Here is a 16,145-nt window from a genome sequence, read left to right as displayed (position 1 = left end):
TTGATTGTCTTGGTGACCTAGGGCAGGCTAATGTTTGGTGTCAGATACACCACTCAGGTTTGCACTAGTCAAGAAGGACTGGAATTGATCAGCTATCTCTTCCACTCTGAAGGCTTTTATAAGCCTCACAAAAAATAACTTGGAGGACTTTCAGAGAGTCAAGAGGGGTTCTGGTATAATAGAGCTTTTTCTGGAGAATGTTTCCAAAATGGAAAGTATGAGCTCCATTTGTATCTTGCGGTAATTCATGAAATAAGCCCCCAGGTGAGCGTGCATCTCAGGATTCAGATAAGAGGGTGAGAAATCGAGGACCTCATAGAGACGCTGGTGATGATTTTTGTGGTAACCAAAGCAGTCAGGTTTCTATGGTTTTATGATGTTATGAACATAATCTATATCCACTGTTGAAATATTTGGAAAATGTAGATAAATAAAAGTGTGCATAATTCAAAGAGTTATTGCTATTAACACTTTATAGTATCTGTGCAAATCTTTTTCTATGCACAGAGAGTAGACTTGCAGCAATGGAAGATTTAATGTATATGAGATCTCGTGATTATGATGGTTTCATGAAGTACTGCAGTTTGTTAACTTGCTAAGACACTAATATATGTTGTGCATGCTATAAAGGTAATGTGCACAGTGACCTCAGGTGACCATACAGAAGCCCCATTTCAGGGAGGCCTAGATCTAACTCCTTATGAGTTTGGAGAAATATTACATGCTATAATATTACTCAAGAATGTTGGTATTTGTAAGATTGGGCTATATCCTTGAAAAATGTCAAGGGTGTATGGTGGTGTGTGACTCTGTGTGTGTGTGCATGTGTGTGTAGATGTGTCTTAGTCCATTTTCTGTAGTTTATAACAAAATACCTGAACCTGGGTATACAGAAAAGGAATTTATTTCTTCATACAGAAAAGGAATTTATACAGAAAAGGTATTTATTTCTTACAGTTATGGAAGACCCAGTGTTGAGGGTCTGCCTCTGGTAAGGGCCTTCTTGCTGGTGCAGGGTATCAATCATATTGTAAGGGTGCTGAGTGTGGTAGCATGCTAGCTCAGGTCGCTAGTCCTCTTCTTATAAAGCTACCAGTCCCACTCCCATAACCTATTAATCCATTAGTCCATGAATGGATTAATCCACTCATGATGGCAGAGCCTTCATGACCCAATCACCTCTTAAAAGCCCCACTTGTCAATATAGCCACATTGGGGATTGAATTTTAACATGAATTTGGAGGAAAGAAATATCCAAACCAAAACATTATGCTTGTGCATAATCACATTATATATTTAGTAGCCTAATTTTCTTCAAATAGTGTTGTAAATACTTTACCATGTCATTAGCTATTATTAAAACTGTTATTCAAAATGGCTACATTACATCACGTAAGTGGATCTACCTTCATTTATTTGACATCATCAGATACTAGGTAGTTTATAGTTTGTTTATCTTATTGTTGCTTTTCCAACTAATGCTGTGATGAATGTCCTTATCATTGTAGTTCAGAATTCTGTGAGGTTATTAGGTTGAGATCTCTCTCTCTGTCTGTGTTGTGTGTGTGTGTGTGTGTGTGTGTGCGCGCGTGCGCGTGCGCAAGACTTTTGATACATAATGTCAAATTGCTTTCCAGAAAGATTTCTCTTCTTGACACCCCTCAGCAAGTTTAAATTGTGCTAATCTCAGTATACCCTCACCTGTAGTAAGTCTTATAAAAAAATAGCAATTTGCCAATATAATAGTTATTTCTTTTCTTTGCATTAGATCACTTGTACAGTTTGTTTTTCCTTCTGCTTATTGACTATTAAGTCTTTTACAAATTAAATCATATTCTTTGCCTATTTTATTGAGCTATCTGTTAATCTTATTAATTTGCAAGCACTTTAAAAATCATCATTGGAATTAATATTTTGCCTGGCCTAAGTCATGAATGTGCCCACTTTTCTCCATTTCCATTGCTGTCATCCCAGTAGAAGCCACCATTATTTCCATTCCGTCTGAATTGCTTCAGTAGCCTAAATTCCTGATAGAATTGCAAGGATCTGCTTGATGTGGCCCCTCTCTACTTTTCTAGCTTTGTCTGAGGATCATACTCCTCAGTTTCTGCACGGACTTTCTTTTACTTTTATCGCCACTAATTGCCCCCACTTCCACCATGCCTTCACACATGTTCCTGTTCCTGGCAAGCTTCATCTTCTCCACGGCCATTCTCACACACCTTTGCCTGTCTAAGTCTTCCTTCTGGATTAGGGCTCCTTAAACATTTTCATAGCATCCCATTCTCTTTCTTCCTTATATTGAAAACAACTGAATTAAGGTATTCACTTTTGCAAACTATGTTTTGAACAATTACCTGCATAATTTAGATGGGGTTAAGTGATTGACATACACAATTTCCATAGTTTTGCAAAAAAAATGTACATATACACATATATTTTCTGTGGGGGAGAATTTAAAAAGTTAAAGGAGTCTCTTTGTGCTTCATGGGATGAATCATGCTCGAAGAGTAATGGACAAGACCATGGGCTCTGGAGTCCTAGGACTTAGGTTGGAATCCTGAACCCACCATTTTTGAGCTGTTTAGTCATGGGCATGAGTTACTTAACCTCTCTGTGCTTCACTTTTCTCCTCTATTAAATGGGGTTGGCCGGGCGTGGTGGCTCACGCCTGTAATCCCAGCACTTTGGGAGACCAAGGCAGGTGGATCACCTGAGGTCAGAAGTTAGAGACCAGCCTGGCCAACATGGTGAAACCCTGTCTTTACTAAAAATACAAAAATTAGCTGAGCTTGGTGGCACGTGCCTGTAATCCCAGCTACTCGGGAGGCTGAGACAGGAGAATCGCTTGAACCCAGGAGGCAGAGGTTGCAGTGAGCTGAGATTGCGCCATTGCACTCCAGCCTGGGTGACAAGAGCAAAACTCTGTCTCAAAATAAATAAATAAATAAAATAAAAAAGAAATGAGGTTAATAATTATATCTGTCTTTTCTGATTGCTGTGAATATTGAAAGAGGTAATTCATGAAGTTCTTAGCGCCGACACGTGGTAGACACTATATAAAATGTTAGTCATTATCCTTTTCTTTGTCCTGTTTTCCGACTTCTTCATCTTTGAATTTTATTAAGTGCCAACTCAGCAGGAACACAGTGCTAGATGGTATCTAGGGTTCTGCTTTCTTCCTAAGGAATTGCTCTGCTGGTTTTGAAGTGTTTCCTCAACATAACAAGGTTACTTCTGATGATAGTTTGTGAAGCCTCTCCCATCACCTTGATATCCTTCTTTAGGAGTTGATGATATTTCATTTTTGCTTCCAGAATGGCAATGAATATCTTCTGTAAAATAACATAATTTATCTCTGCTTCTCTTTTGGTAGTATAACTTTTTGAGTATTAATACTCAGATCTGCTTTTCTTGACAGCTGGCAAACTTCCCCAGACTCTGCGAGGAAACGGAAAGGATTGTTGCTAACCACATTCGTGAGCGAGAAGGGAAGACAAAGGACCAGGTAAGGAGAGGTCTTCCCTGGTGGGCAGGGAGATTGTGGGAGGTCGAAGGTCTCTGCAAGGTTGTCTGGTAGTTCCCAACAGTCAGCCTGTCGCTTAAAGGAAAAAAAAATAGTGGAACACAACTACATTATGTTTATTTTTACTTATTTATGAATTATACACATACTATATTCATATCTTGTTTATGTTAAAAATATGAGCAAATAAAAAGACTTCATTCAGAAGAATGAGATGCAAAAGCAGTAACAGGAGTTTCATTATTTTTTTTCTCAATGCTCCATGGATCATGCATACATCCTACTTTGAAAACCACTAATCCAGAAACATACCACATTTTCTCTTTAAGACAGAGGTTCTTAACTTTTATTGGGCCCACAGATGGACTCCAGAAGATTCACAAACTCCTAAAACATTATGCAAAATGCTCAGTGTTTTTATTTTTTTCTGAGGAGAGAGTGGACCTAGATTTTCATCAGCTTATCCATACAACCTATGATTGAAAAAAAAATTGAGAACTACTCTTTTAAACATTTCTATTTTGTGAATGTATGTGGTTTGTAAGGAGTGACCCTGAAATTGTTTTCTAATCCTAGCTTTGTAATTTGGAAAGATTATTTTCAAGTGAGGATAATTCATTTAAAAAAGTAAAGGACTACGTGGAAAGAATAAAAATCTTCTTAGGTTTAAATGGATTTTTCTTAGTTACTTATAAAATATTATAACAGGAAATACAAATGGTTTTACATACCTTTGAATTCCATGACACAGCTGCACGTGTGATGTTGTGGAGAGAACACTGGACTTAGGCCATGTGCTCGCCACAAAATAACATCATGTTCTTGTGTAAATCACTTCTTTGGACTGTTGTTTTCTCATGTACAGCATTAATATATTGGTCTATATGCTCTCTGAAAGCCTGTGTAAGTTAGTATTACAGGATTTTGTGATTCTCAGATGAGTGGGAAGGAGGTGAGGGAGAAATGGGGAAAAGGAAGAAGACAAAATAAAAGAGAGAGGAACAAACCACAGGGAGAGACACACACAGCACACAGAGTGTGCGTGGGGAAGAGGAGCGGGTGGAGGAGAAAGGAGAAAAGGAAGGACAGAGGGATGGAGACCCAGCAGATTAGGACATTCGTGAGTGATTCCAGTAACCACCTTGTCTCTGCTTGAGCTGTGGATTCATTGTCACTACTTTTTATCATTGTGTTTTGAAAGTTAATTAATCACCATTTATAGTTTTCACTTGTTTATCAACTTTCACAGTCTTGGATAGCTGCAATAGCCAAAAGAGGAGAAAACAGGCTTTGTGATTCAGTTGAGATGAACAAATCAGTATTAACTCCTGAGTCAGTGAAATCAAGCCTAGAGCCAGATATGGAGCCCCAGGGCCAGAGGTTCTCCCTAACGTCTAATGTCTTGGCCCCTCCTGGGCTGAGAAAACTTAAGTTCTTAAGAATCAGCTGTACTCCTGACCTTAAGTAAATAAGCTAACTGTTTTAATTTAGTGTTTTCATCTATAATATTCAAATGATAATAAATCCTACTTAACTCTTTAGGATCTGCTGTCAAAATAATATTGGAGAAAATATAGGATAATTATTTAAAGCATTTTAAATATTTGTAATCATATCTATGTCAGTTGCTAGCTTCTTCATATTTCAGAGTTTTTGTTTTAGTAAAATGGCATGTTCAAACTTCACCATGTTGTTAAGATTGTGGGCTCTGGGCTCAGACTACCTGAATTTGAATTTCAGCTCTGTTGTTAACATTTTGTGTAACTTGTGACAAGTTATTTGACATCTTTACACTTCAATTTTCTCATCTTAAAGTGAGACAATAGTGGTAGTTAACTCACAGACATTTTGTGAGGATGGAAAGAAGTAATCAAAATACAAGGCCAGGTGTAGTGGCTCACACCTGTAATCCCAGCACTTTTGGGAGGCTGAGGCAGGCAGATTGCTTGAGGTCAGGAGTTCGAGACCAGGCTGGGAAACATGGTGAAACCCTCTCTCTACAAAATATTAAACAATTAGCTGGGCATGGTGGCCTGCACTACCAGTAGTCCCAGCTACTCAGAGGCTGAGGTGGAAGGATCACATGAGCCTGGGAGGTTGAGGCTGCAGTGAGCTATGGTCATGCCACTGCACTCCAGCCTGGGTGACAGAGCAAGACCCTGCATATATATATATCTTAGTTCTTAATTAATTTTAGTTGTTTTTGTTGTTATTCCCAAAGAGCTATGGCACATGGTAGATTCGAGGAAGAATTGCCTTTTCTGATTCCAAGGGAAATTGTTTTCAATCTGCAACTCAGTTACAGTGGTTAATTTATTCCCCAAGTAGGACATAAGGGATGGAGCAGGCATCTCCCTACTAAGTCACAGTCTCAGGTGGTGTGGTCCAACAGTTATCAAGTGCCTGTCAAAGCTGGTAGTGGTCACCTCTAATATGGACTTGTGTGGCATAGCAGAAACATGCCTGGTTTTGGTAGTGTGGACATGTCATTTTGGATAGATCTCGCATTTGAATTCTGGACTCTGCTGCCTGGGACCATGTGGTACTTTTAAAGTATCCAGTTAGACAGAGTGACCCATATCCTCAGGCCTCCGCGCCTGAACAGCTCTGGGACATTCTTGCAGTTTTATTTCTTTCTTTAAAAAGTAGAGTTACTACCAACTTCTGCTCTGGAAGCTTTGTGGGAAAAAAAAATCTTCAAAATTAAGAATATGGAAAGCCATAAATCTGTCTGTAGCTTTTTCTTAAACAAAGGTTTTTTGGATGTCTGAGTGTGCCAGCTGTTAGTCTTGGTGCTTCCATACATGTCACTGCATGTTGAAGCAGTGGACTTTCTGGGCAACTACTGCTACCAGGGGTAGCTTTACTTTGCTTCAACTAAATATTCAATAACTGTGGATGAAAAAGGCAGTGAGAAACTCTGAGAAAGTGAAAAAATGAGAAAAAAATGGATTATTTTTCTTTTCATCCCCCACATGCAACCTGGCTCTTTTCCTAGAGTGAACACAGACTCCCAGTTTCCAGGAATATAATGAGAACAGCCATAGCTTTTATTTTTTTTCCACTTTTTTTTCCTGTACTACAGTCCAAGTTAATGTGTGTGAACGTCCAAAAGCTATTCATGACAGCCTTTGGCGATGTTGAGAATTATGTAGATATTTTGCTCCTTATAGTGGCAACAATTTATTTGTGTTCAAATATTACAGTTTATTGGTACAAACTTTTGGCCAAATGGATTTGGAGTATACAATTTAACTGAATCTGGCTTTATTGTTGGGAGAAGAGAGGCAAAACTACAACTAATCCAATAATGATCACGCTTCCTAATGTTTCAGTTTTCTTCAAGATATGAAACAAAACTCTGACTGTATGAATTTTTTTCATACAAGTATGATGTTATTGACCTAATAGCCCCCATGCCTTGACTTTATTTTTGGTAGTGGGAGTAGATTTGGAGTGATCTTTTAAATCTTTTTTTGACGGGTCCCCTTGTGACTCTCAGCAAGATTTGGTCAGATGACTGGTTGAGATTAGCCACAAAAACAAAGCCTCCAGCCTATAGCACTGGGTACTGAGTACAAAACAAGAACAAGTGGCCATGTACTAATTATATATATGTATATGTGAGAATAAATCACTCCCTGGAAAGTTAACTGTTCTTGGCCAGGCACGATGGCTCACGCCTGTAATCCCAGCACTTTGGGAGGCCAAGGTGGGTGGATCACCTGAGGTCAGGAGTTCAAGACCAGCCTGGCCAACATGGTGAAATCCCATCTCTACAAAAGTACAAAAATTAACTGGGCATGGTGGCGGGTGCCTGTAATCCCAGCTACTTGGGAGGCTGAGGCGGGAGAATTGTTTGAACCCAGGAGGCGGAGGTTGCAGTAAGCTGAGATTGCACCATTGCACTCCAGCCTGGGCAATAGAGTGAGACTTGTCTCAAAAAACAACAACAACAACAAAGAGAGTTAACTGTTCTTCAAGCCTGGTAGATAGTTACACAAATAAGGCTGCAAATGTTTATTGGGCACCTATTGTGTGTATCATGCTAGGCTCTAAGTTCTAAGGATAAAATGGTGAACAAGATAAACATAATCCTAGCTTCTATGGAGTGTACAGTCTTGCAGAGAAGAGAAATATTAAAAAAATTAATAATTAATTACATTTGTAGTAAATGCCACAAATAAGTATAGGGTGCTATATAGATATACACACACATACACAAACACACATATATGTATATATAGTGTATATATACGTACATATATGTATGTATGTATGTGTGTATTTACATGTACATATATACATACATATATGTATATATGCTTATATATGTATATATACACATATAAGTATATGTGTACATATTTGAACATATATGCATATATGTACATATTGAAACATATATATGCATATAGGTACATATGTGTATATAGCACCCTATATTTTATAGAATACATAATTTTACATATACATAATTTTATACATATACATAATTTTCTGTATGTATATAATTATGGCACATAGACTATTTGAGAGTAATAGTACAATCCAACCTGGTCTTGGTTGGGTAGGGGATAAGGATCATGGATGGCTTTCTTGAGGAAGTACCCACTGGGGAGCATTATGTAGAATATGTCTATGAACTGTTGCCATGAGGACTCTGATGCGTTCAAATGCTACCTTCAATGAAGGGAGGCAGCAAACAAATACTCACAATAGTCACCAAAATTTATCCAACAAAGTTGAAGAGCAGAGCTCTGGAGATATTCAGGCAGAGATCTGTAAGCACCGTATTTCTCCCTTTTAGCAAATCTCAGCATCCTGGAAAGAGACAGGATTCAGTTGGGAGAACACAAGGAAACGTAGAAAGAGGAAGTCAGTTTTGAATATCTCTGGTATAATACCTTCTTTTTTGCAGGTTCTGGTTGCTCCACTTCTCTCTTGTTTTCTGTCAGCCTCCTCGTCTCCCCATTGAATACTATTTTTCACAGAGGGACCTCCCAAGTCTCTGACCTAGAGATTATAAGTATCTTATATTTAGAATATTTTCATGTTGCCTGGGACATGTATCCAGTTTACTCCATCACAAATCTTCATTTAATTCTCATGATGTTTCAGGCACTGTTCTAGGCACTGGAGATGTAGCAGTGGATACAACAGATGAGGTCTATATAAGAAATATGTAAAAACTTGCCATGTTAGCTAGTGTTAGTGCTACAAAAGAAAATAAGGCAGGGTAACACAATAGAGAGTAACCAGAGTGCTAGTTTAAATAGAATGGGCAGGAAAATCCCTCTGAGGAGTGATATTCTAGCAAAGATCTGACATTATTATTATTATTATTTAAATTTATTATACTTTAAGTTCTGGGATACATGTGCAGAATGTGCAGGTTTGTTACATAGGTATGCACGTGCCATGGTGGTTTGCTGCACCTATCAACCTGTTGTCTATATTAGGTATTTCTCCTAATGCTATCCCTCCTCTAGCCCCCCACCCCCCTAACAGGCCCTGGTGTGTGATGCTCCCTTCCCTGTGTCCATGTGTTCTCATTGTTCAACTCCCACTTATGAGTGAGAACATGCAGTGTTTGGTTTTCTGTCCTTGTGATATTTTGCTGAGAATGATGGTTTCCAGCTTCATCCATGTTCCTGCAAAGGACATGAACTCATCCTTTTTTATGGCTACATAGTATTCCATGGTGTATATGAGCCACATTTTCTTTATCCAGTGTATCATTGATGGCATTTTGGTTGGTTCCAAGTCTTTGCTATTGTGAACAGTGGTGCGATAAACATACGTGTACATGTGTCTTTGTAGTAGAATGATTTATAATCCTTTGGGTATGTACCTAGTAATGGGACTGCTGCGTCAAATGGTATTGCTTGTTCTAGGTCATTGAGGAATTGCCACACTGTCTTCCACAATGGTTGAACTAATTTACACTCCCACCAACAGTGTAAAAGCATTCCTATTTCTCCACATCCTCTCCAGCATCTGTTGTTTCCTGACTTTTTAATGATTTCTATTCTAACTGGCGTGAGATGGTATCTCCTCATTGTGGTTTTGATTTGCATTTCTCTAATGACCAGTGATGATGAGCTTTTTTTTCATATGTTTGTTGGCTGCATAAATGTCTTCTTTTGAGAAGTGTCTGTTCATATCCTTTGCCCACTTTTTGATTTTTTTTTCTTGTAAATTTGTATATGTTCTTTGTAAATTCTGGATATTAGCCCTTTGTCAGATGGGTAGATTGCAAAAATTTTTTTCCCATTCTATAGGTTGCCTTTTCACTCTGATGATAGTTTCTTTTGCTGTGCAGAAGCTCTTTAGTTTAATTAGATCCCATTTGTCAGTTTTGGCTTTTGTTGCCATTGCTTTTGGTGTTTTAGTCATGAAGTCTTTCTCCATGCCTATGTCCTGAATGGTATTGCCTAGGTTTCCTTCTATGGTTTTTATGCTTTTAGGTCTTCTGTTTAAGTCTTTAATCCATCTTGAGTTAATTTTTGTATAAGGTGTAAGGAAGGTGTCCAGTTTCAGTCTTCTGCATATGGCTAGCCAGTTTTCCCAACACCATTTATTAAATAGGGAATCCTTTCCCCATTGCTTTTTTTTGGTCAGATTTGTCAAAGATCAGCTGGTTGTAGATGTGTGGCATTATTTCTGAGGCCTCTGTCCTATTCCATTGTTCTATATATCGGTTTTGGTACCAGTACCATGCTGTTGTGGTTACCAAAGCTTTGTAGTATAGTTTGAAGTCAGGCAGCATGATGCCTCCAGCTTTGTACTTTTTGCCTACGCTTGTCTTGGCTATATGGGCTCTTTTTTGGTTTCATATGAAATTTAAAGTAGTTTTTTCTAAATCTGTGAAGAAAGTCAATGGTAGCTTGATGGGGATAGCATTGAATCTATAAATTACTTTGGGCAGTATTGCCATTTTCTCAATATTGATTCTTCCTATCCATGAGCAAGGAATGTTTTTTCCAATTGTTTGTGTCCTCTTTTATTTCCTTGAGCAGTGGTTTGTAGTTCTCTTTGAAGAGGTCCTTCACATCCCTTGTAAGTTGTATTCCTAGGTATTTTATTCTCTTTGTAGCAATTGCTAATGGGAGTTCACTCATGATTTGGCTTTCTGTTTGTCTATTATTGGTGTATAGGAATGCTTGTGATTTTTGCACATTGATTTTTGTATCCTGAGACTTTGCTGAAGTTGCTTATCAGCTTAAGGAGATTTCAGGCTGAGACGATGGGGTTTTCTAAATATACAATCATGTCATCTGCAAAGAGAGACAATTTAACTTCCTCTCTTTTTATATGAATATCCTTTATTTCTTTCTCTTGCCTGATTGCCCTGGCCAAAACTTCCAATACTATGTTGAACAGGAATGGCGAGAGAGGGAATCCTTGTCTTGTGCCAGTTTTCAAAGGGAATGCTTCTAGCTTTTGCCCATTCATTATGATATTGGCCATGAGTTTGTCATAAATAGCTCTTATTATTTTGAGATACATTCCATCAATACCTAGTTTATTGAGAGTTTTTAGCATGAAGGGATGTTGAATTTTATTGAAGGCTTTTTCTCCATCTATTGAGATAATCATGTGGTTTACGTCATTGATTCTGTTTATGTGATGGATTACATTTATTGATTTGCATATGTTGAACCAGCCTTGAGTCTCAGGGATGAAGCCGACTTGATCATGGTGGATAAGCTTTTTGATGTGCTGCTGGATTCAGTTTGCCAGTATTTTATTGAGGATTTTCACATTGATGTTCATCAGGATATTGGCCTGAAATTTTCTTTTTTGTGTGTGTCTCTGCCAGGTTTTGGTATTAGGATGACGTTGGCATCATAAAATGAGTTAGGGAGGAGTCCCTCTTTTTCTATTGTTTGGAATAGTTTCAGAAGGAATAGTACCAGCTCCTCTTTGTACCTATCACAGAATTCAGCTGTGAATCCATCTGGTCCTGGGCTTTTTTTGGTTGGTAGGCTATTAATGACTGCCTCAATTTCAGAACTTGTTATTGGTCTATTCAGGGATTCAACTTCTTCCTGGTTTAGTTTTGGGAGGGTGTATGTATCCAGGAATTTATCCATTTTTTCTAGATTTTCTAGTTTATTTGCATAGAGGTGTTTATAGTATTCTCTGATGGTAGTTTGTATTTCTTTGCCGTCAAAGGTGATATCCCCTTTATCATTTTTTATTGTTTCTATTTGATTCTTCTCTCTTTTCTTCTTTATTAATCTGGCTAGCAGTCTATCTATTTTGTTAATCTTTTCAAAAAAATCAGCTCCTGGATTCATTGATTTTTTGAAGGGGTTTTCGTGTCTCTGTCTCATTCAATTCTGATCTGATCTTATTTATTTCTTGTCTTCTGTTACCTTTTGCGTTTGCTCTTGCTTCTCTTGTTCTTTTAATTGTGATGTTAGGGTGTCGATTTTAGCTCTTTCCTGCTTTCTCCTGTGGGCATTTATTGCTATAAATTTCCCTGTAAACACTGCTTTAACTGTGTCCCAGAGATTCTGGTACATTGTGTCTTTGCTCTCATTGGTTTCAAAGAACTTATTTATTTCTGCCTTAATTTCATTATTTACTCAGTGGTCATTCAGGAGCAGGTTGTTCAGTTTCCATGTAGTTGTGCACTTTTGAGTTTCTTAATCCTGAGTTCTAATTTGATTGCACTGTGGTCTGAGAGACTGTTTGTTATGATTTCTGTTCTTTTGCATTTGCTGAGGAGTGTATTTATGTGGTCAATTTTGGAATAAGTGTGATGTGGTGCTGAGAAGAATGTGTATTATGTTGATTTGGGGTGGAGAGTTCTGTAGATGTCTATTAGGTCTGCTTGGTGCAGAGCTGAGTTCAAGTCCTGTATATCCTTGTTAACCTTCTGTCTCGTTGATCTGTCTAATATTGACAGTGGGGTGTTAAAGTCTCCTAGTATTATTGTGTGAAAGTCTAAATCTCTTTGTAGGTCTCTAAGAACTTGCTTTATGAATCTGGGTGCTCCTGTATTGGGTGCATATATATTTAGGATAGTTAGCTCTTCTTGTTGCATTGATCCCTTTACCATTATGTAATTACCTTCTTTGTCTTTTTGGGTCTTTGTTGGTTTTTGTTGCTGTTATTATTTTTTTAGATGGAGTCTCGCTCTGTCACCCAGGCTGCAGTGCAGTGGCGCGATCTCAGCTCACTGCAAGCTCCGCCTCCTGGGTTCACGCCATTCTCCTGCCTCAGCCTCCTGGGTAGCTGGGACTACAGGCACCTGCCACCACACCCAGCTAATTTTTTGTATTTTTAGTAGAGATAGGGTTTCATCCTATTAGCCAGGATGTTCTCTATCTCCTCACCTTGTGATCTGCCCGCCTTGGCCTCCCAAAGTGCTGGGATTACAGGCGTGAGCCACCGCACCTGGCTGGGTCTTTGTTGGTTTAAAGTAGGTTTTATCAGCGACTAGGATTGCAACCCTGCTTTTTTTTTTTTTCTTTCCATTTGCTTGGTAAATCTTCCTCCATCCCTTTATTTTGAGCCTATGTGTGTCTTTGCACATGAGATGGGTCTCCCGAATTACAGCACACTGATGGGTCTTGACTCTTTATTCAATTTGCCAGTCTGTATCTTTTAATTGGGGCATTTAGCCCATTTACAATTCAGGTTAATATTGTTATGTGTGAATTTGATCCTGTCATTATGATGCTAGCTGGTTATTTTGCCCATTAGTTGATGCAGTTTCTTTATAGTGTCGATTTTTTTTACCGTTTGGTATGTTTTTGCAGTGGCTGGTACTGGTTTTTCTTTTCCATATTTAGTGCTTCCTTCAGGAGCTCTTGTAAGGCAGACCTGGTGGTGACAAAATCACTCAGCATTTGCTAGTCTGTAAAAGAGTTTATTTTTCCTTCACTTATGAAGCTTAGTTTAGCTGGACATGAAACTCTGGGTTGAAATTTCTTTAAGAATGTTGAATATTGGCTCTCACTTTCTTCTGGCTTGTAGAGTTTCTGCAGATATATCTGCTGTTAGTCTGATGGGCTTCCCTTTGTGGGTAACCTGGCCTTTCTCTCTTGCTGCCCTTAACATTTTTTCCTTCATTTCAACATTGGTGATTCTGATGATTATGTGTCTTGGGGTTGCTCTTCTTGAGGAGTATCTTTGTGGTGTTTTCTGTATTTCCTGAATTTGAATGTTGGCCTGTCTTGCTAGGTTGGAGTAGTTCTCCTGGATAATATCCTGAAGAGTGTTTTCCAACTTCATTCCATTCTCCCCGTCACTTTCAGGTACACCAATCAAACATAAGTTTGGTCTTTTCACATAGTCCCATATTTCTTGGAGGCTTTGTTCTTTCCTTTTCATTCTTTTTTCTGTAATCTTGTCTTTACACTTTACTACATTAAGTTGATCTTCAATCTCTGATATCCTTTTTTCTGCTTGATCGATTTGCCTATTGATACTTGTGTATGCTTCACAAAGTTCTTGTGCTGTGTTTCTCAGCTCCATCAGGTCATTTATATTCTTCTCTAAACTGGTTATTCTAGTTAGCAATTTCTCTAACATTTTTTCAAGGTTCTTAGCTTCCTTGCATTGGGTTAGAACATGCTCCTTTAGCTTGGAGGAGTTTGTTATTACCCACCTTGTGAAGCCTACTTCTGTCAATTAATCATACTCATTCTTTGTCCAATTTTGTTTTCTTGCTGGCAAGGAGTTGCGATCCTTTGGAAGAGAAGAGGTGTTCTGGTTTTTGGAATTTTCAGCCTTTTTGCACTGTTTTTTCCTCATCTTTGTGGATTTATCTACCTTTGGTCTTTGATGTTGGTAAGCTTCAGATGGGGTTTCTGTGTGGACACCTTTTTTGATGCTGATGCTGTTCCTTTCTGTTTGTTAGTTTTCCTTCTAACAGTCAGGCCCCTCTGCTGCAGGTCTGCTGGAGTTTGCTAGAGTTCCACTCCAGACCCTGTTTGCCTGGGTGTCACCAGCAGAGGCTGCAGAACAGCAAAGATTGCTGCCTGTTCCTTCCTCTGGAAGCTTTGTCCCAGAGGGGCACCCACCAGATGCCAGCCGGGGGTCTCCTGTATGAGGTGTCTGTTGATCCCTGCTGGAAGGTGTCTCCCAGTCAGGAGGCACGGAAGTCAGGGACCCACTTGAGGAGGCAGTCTGTCCTTTAGCAGAGCTCGAGCACTGTGCTGGGAGATCCGTCATTCTCTTCAGAGCTGGCAGGCAGGAACATTTAAGTCTGCTGAAGTTGCACCCACAGCTGCCCCTTCCCCCAGGTGCTCTGTCCCAGGAAGATGAGAGTTTTATCTATAAGCCCCTGACTGGGGCTGCTGCCTTTCTTTCAGAGATGCCCTGCCCAGAGAGGAGGAACCTAGGGAGGCAGTCTGACTACAGCAGCTTTGTTGAGCTGTAGTGGAGTCCTCCCAGGTCAAACTTCCTTGGCAGCTTTGCTTACACTGTGAGGGGAAAACTGCCTACTAAAGCCTCAGTAATGGTGGATGCCCCTCCCCCAACCAAGCTAGAGCATCCTAGGCCAACTTCAGACTGCTGTGCTGGCAGTGAGAATTTCAAGATGGCAGATCTTAGCTTGCTGGGCTTCATGGGGGTGGGATCCGCTGACCTAGACCACTTGGCTCCCTGGCTTCAGCCCCCTTTCCAGGAGAGTGAACGGTTCTGTCTTGCTGGCATTCCAGGTGCCACTGGGGTATGGAAAAAGAACTTCTGCATCTAGCTCAGTGTCTGCCCAAACAGCCCCCCAGTTTTGTGCTTGAAACCCTGGGCCCTTGTGGTGTAGGCACCCAAGGGAATCTCCTGGTCTGCAGGTTGCAAAGACCATGGGAAAAGCGTAGTATCTGGGCCAGAATGCACCATTCCTCACGGCACAGTCAGTCATGGCTTCCCTTGGCTAGGGGAGGGAGTTCCCTGACCCCATAGGCTTCCTGGGTGAGGCAATGCCCCACCCTGCTTCAGCTCACCCTCCATGGGCTGCACCCACTGTCTAACCAGTCCCAGTGAGATGAGCCAGGTACCACAGTTGGAAATGCAGAAATCACCTGCTTTTGTGTTGATCTCACTGGGAGCTGCATACTGGAGCTGTTCCTATTTAGCCATCTTACCAGCCACCACCTATTATTATTATTATTAAGAGATGGGGTCTTGCTATGTTGCCCAGACTGAAATGCAGTGGCTATTCACAGGCCTGATGATGACTCACTGCAGCTTTGAACTCCTGGGCTCAAGAGATTCTCTCACCTCAGCCTCCAGAGTAGCTGGGACTATAGGCACACACCACCATGCCCAGCTTCTGATTGATGTTTGGATTCAATGATTTATTTGTATATTGACTTTTTGAGTTGGCTGATCAAATGCTTCTCCTGAAATGTGTAAAGTATCTTGAGATGGTTCTTTAAGCTGCTAAAGATAGAAGAGGAGAGAGAAAAAAAGAGGTGAATTACTAATTTGTGGCTAATATATGATGTCTACAGGAACAGTAAGCTCAGCGCAAACCCCTCATGGGACCTCCTGCCACACATCTTATTTGTGCTTGTCCTTCTTTTGAACAGTATGCCTACATTTTAGAGAAATCAAATAATTCTAGATTCTGTATTAAGGTAGCAAATAGTGTATGCTT

The 16,145-nt window shown here is 39.7% G+C and overlaps 1 protein-coding gene across 13 annotated transcripts in view; it reads left to right on the top strand.

Moving 5' to 3' along the window:
- DNM3 (dynamin 3) overlaps nt 1–16,145 on the top strand; it is a 576,659-nt gene that overhangs the window by 226,281 nt on the left and 334,233 nt on the right. For all 13 annotated transcript variants that reach the window (XM_024350123.3, XM_054673217.2, XM_016932653.4 and 10 more), the window contains exon 11: nt 3,422–3,508. In XM_024350123.3, the coding sequence (XP_024205891.2) occupies nt 3,422–3,508 (87 nt within the window). The remainder of the gene's footprint in view (nt 1–3,421; nt 3,509–16,145) is intronic.

Source organism: Pan troglodytes, chromosome 1 (genome assembly GCF_028858775.2).
Source record: "Pan troglodytes isolate AG18354 chromosome 1, NHGRI_mPanTro3-v2.0_pri, whole genome shotgun sequence".
Classification (NCBI taxonomy): domain Eukaryota; kingdom Metazoa; phylum Chordata; class Mammalia; order Primates; family Hominidae; genus Pan; species Pan troglodytes.
Note: the sequence above shows the minus strand (reverse complement) of the source record. Positions and strands in the feature narration are given on the sequence as shown.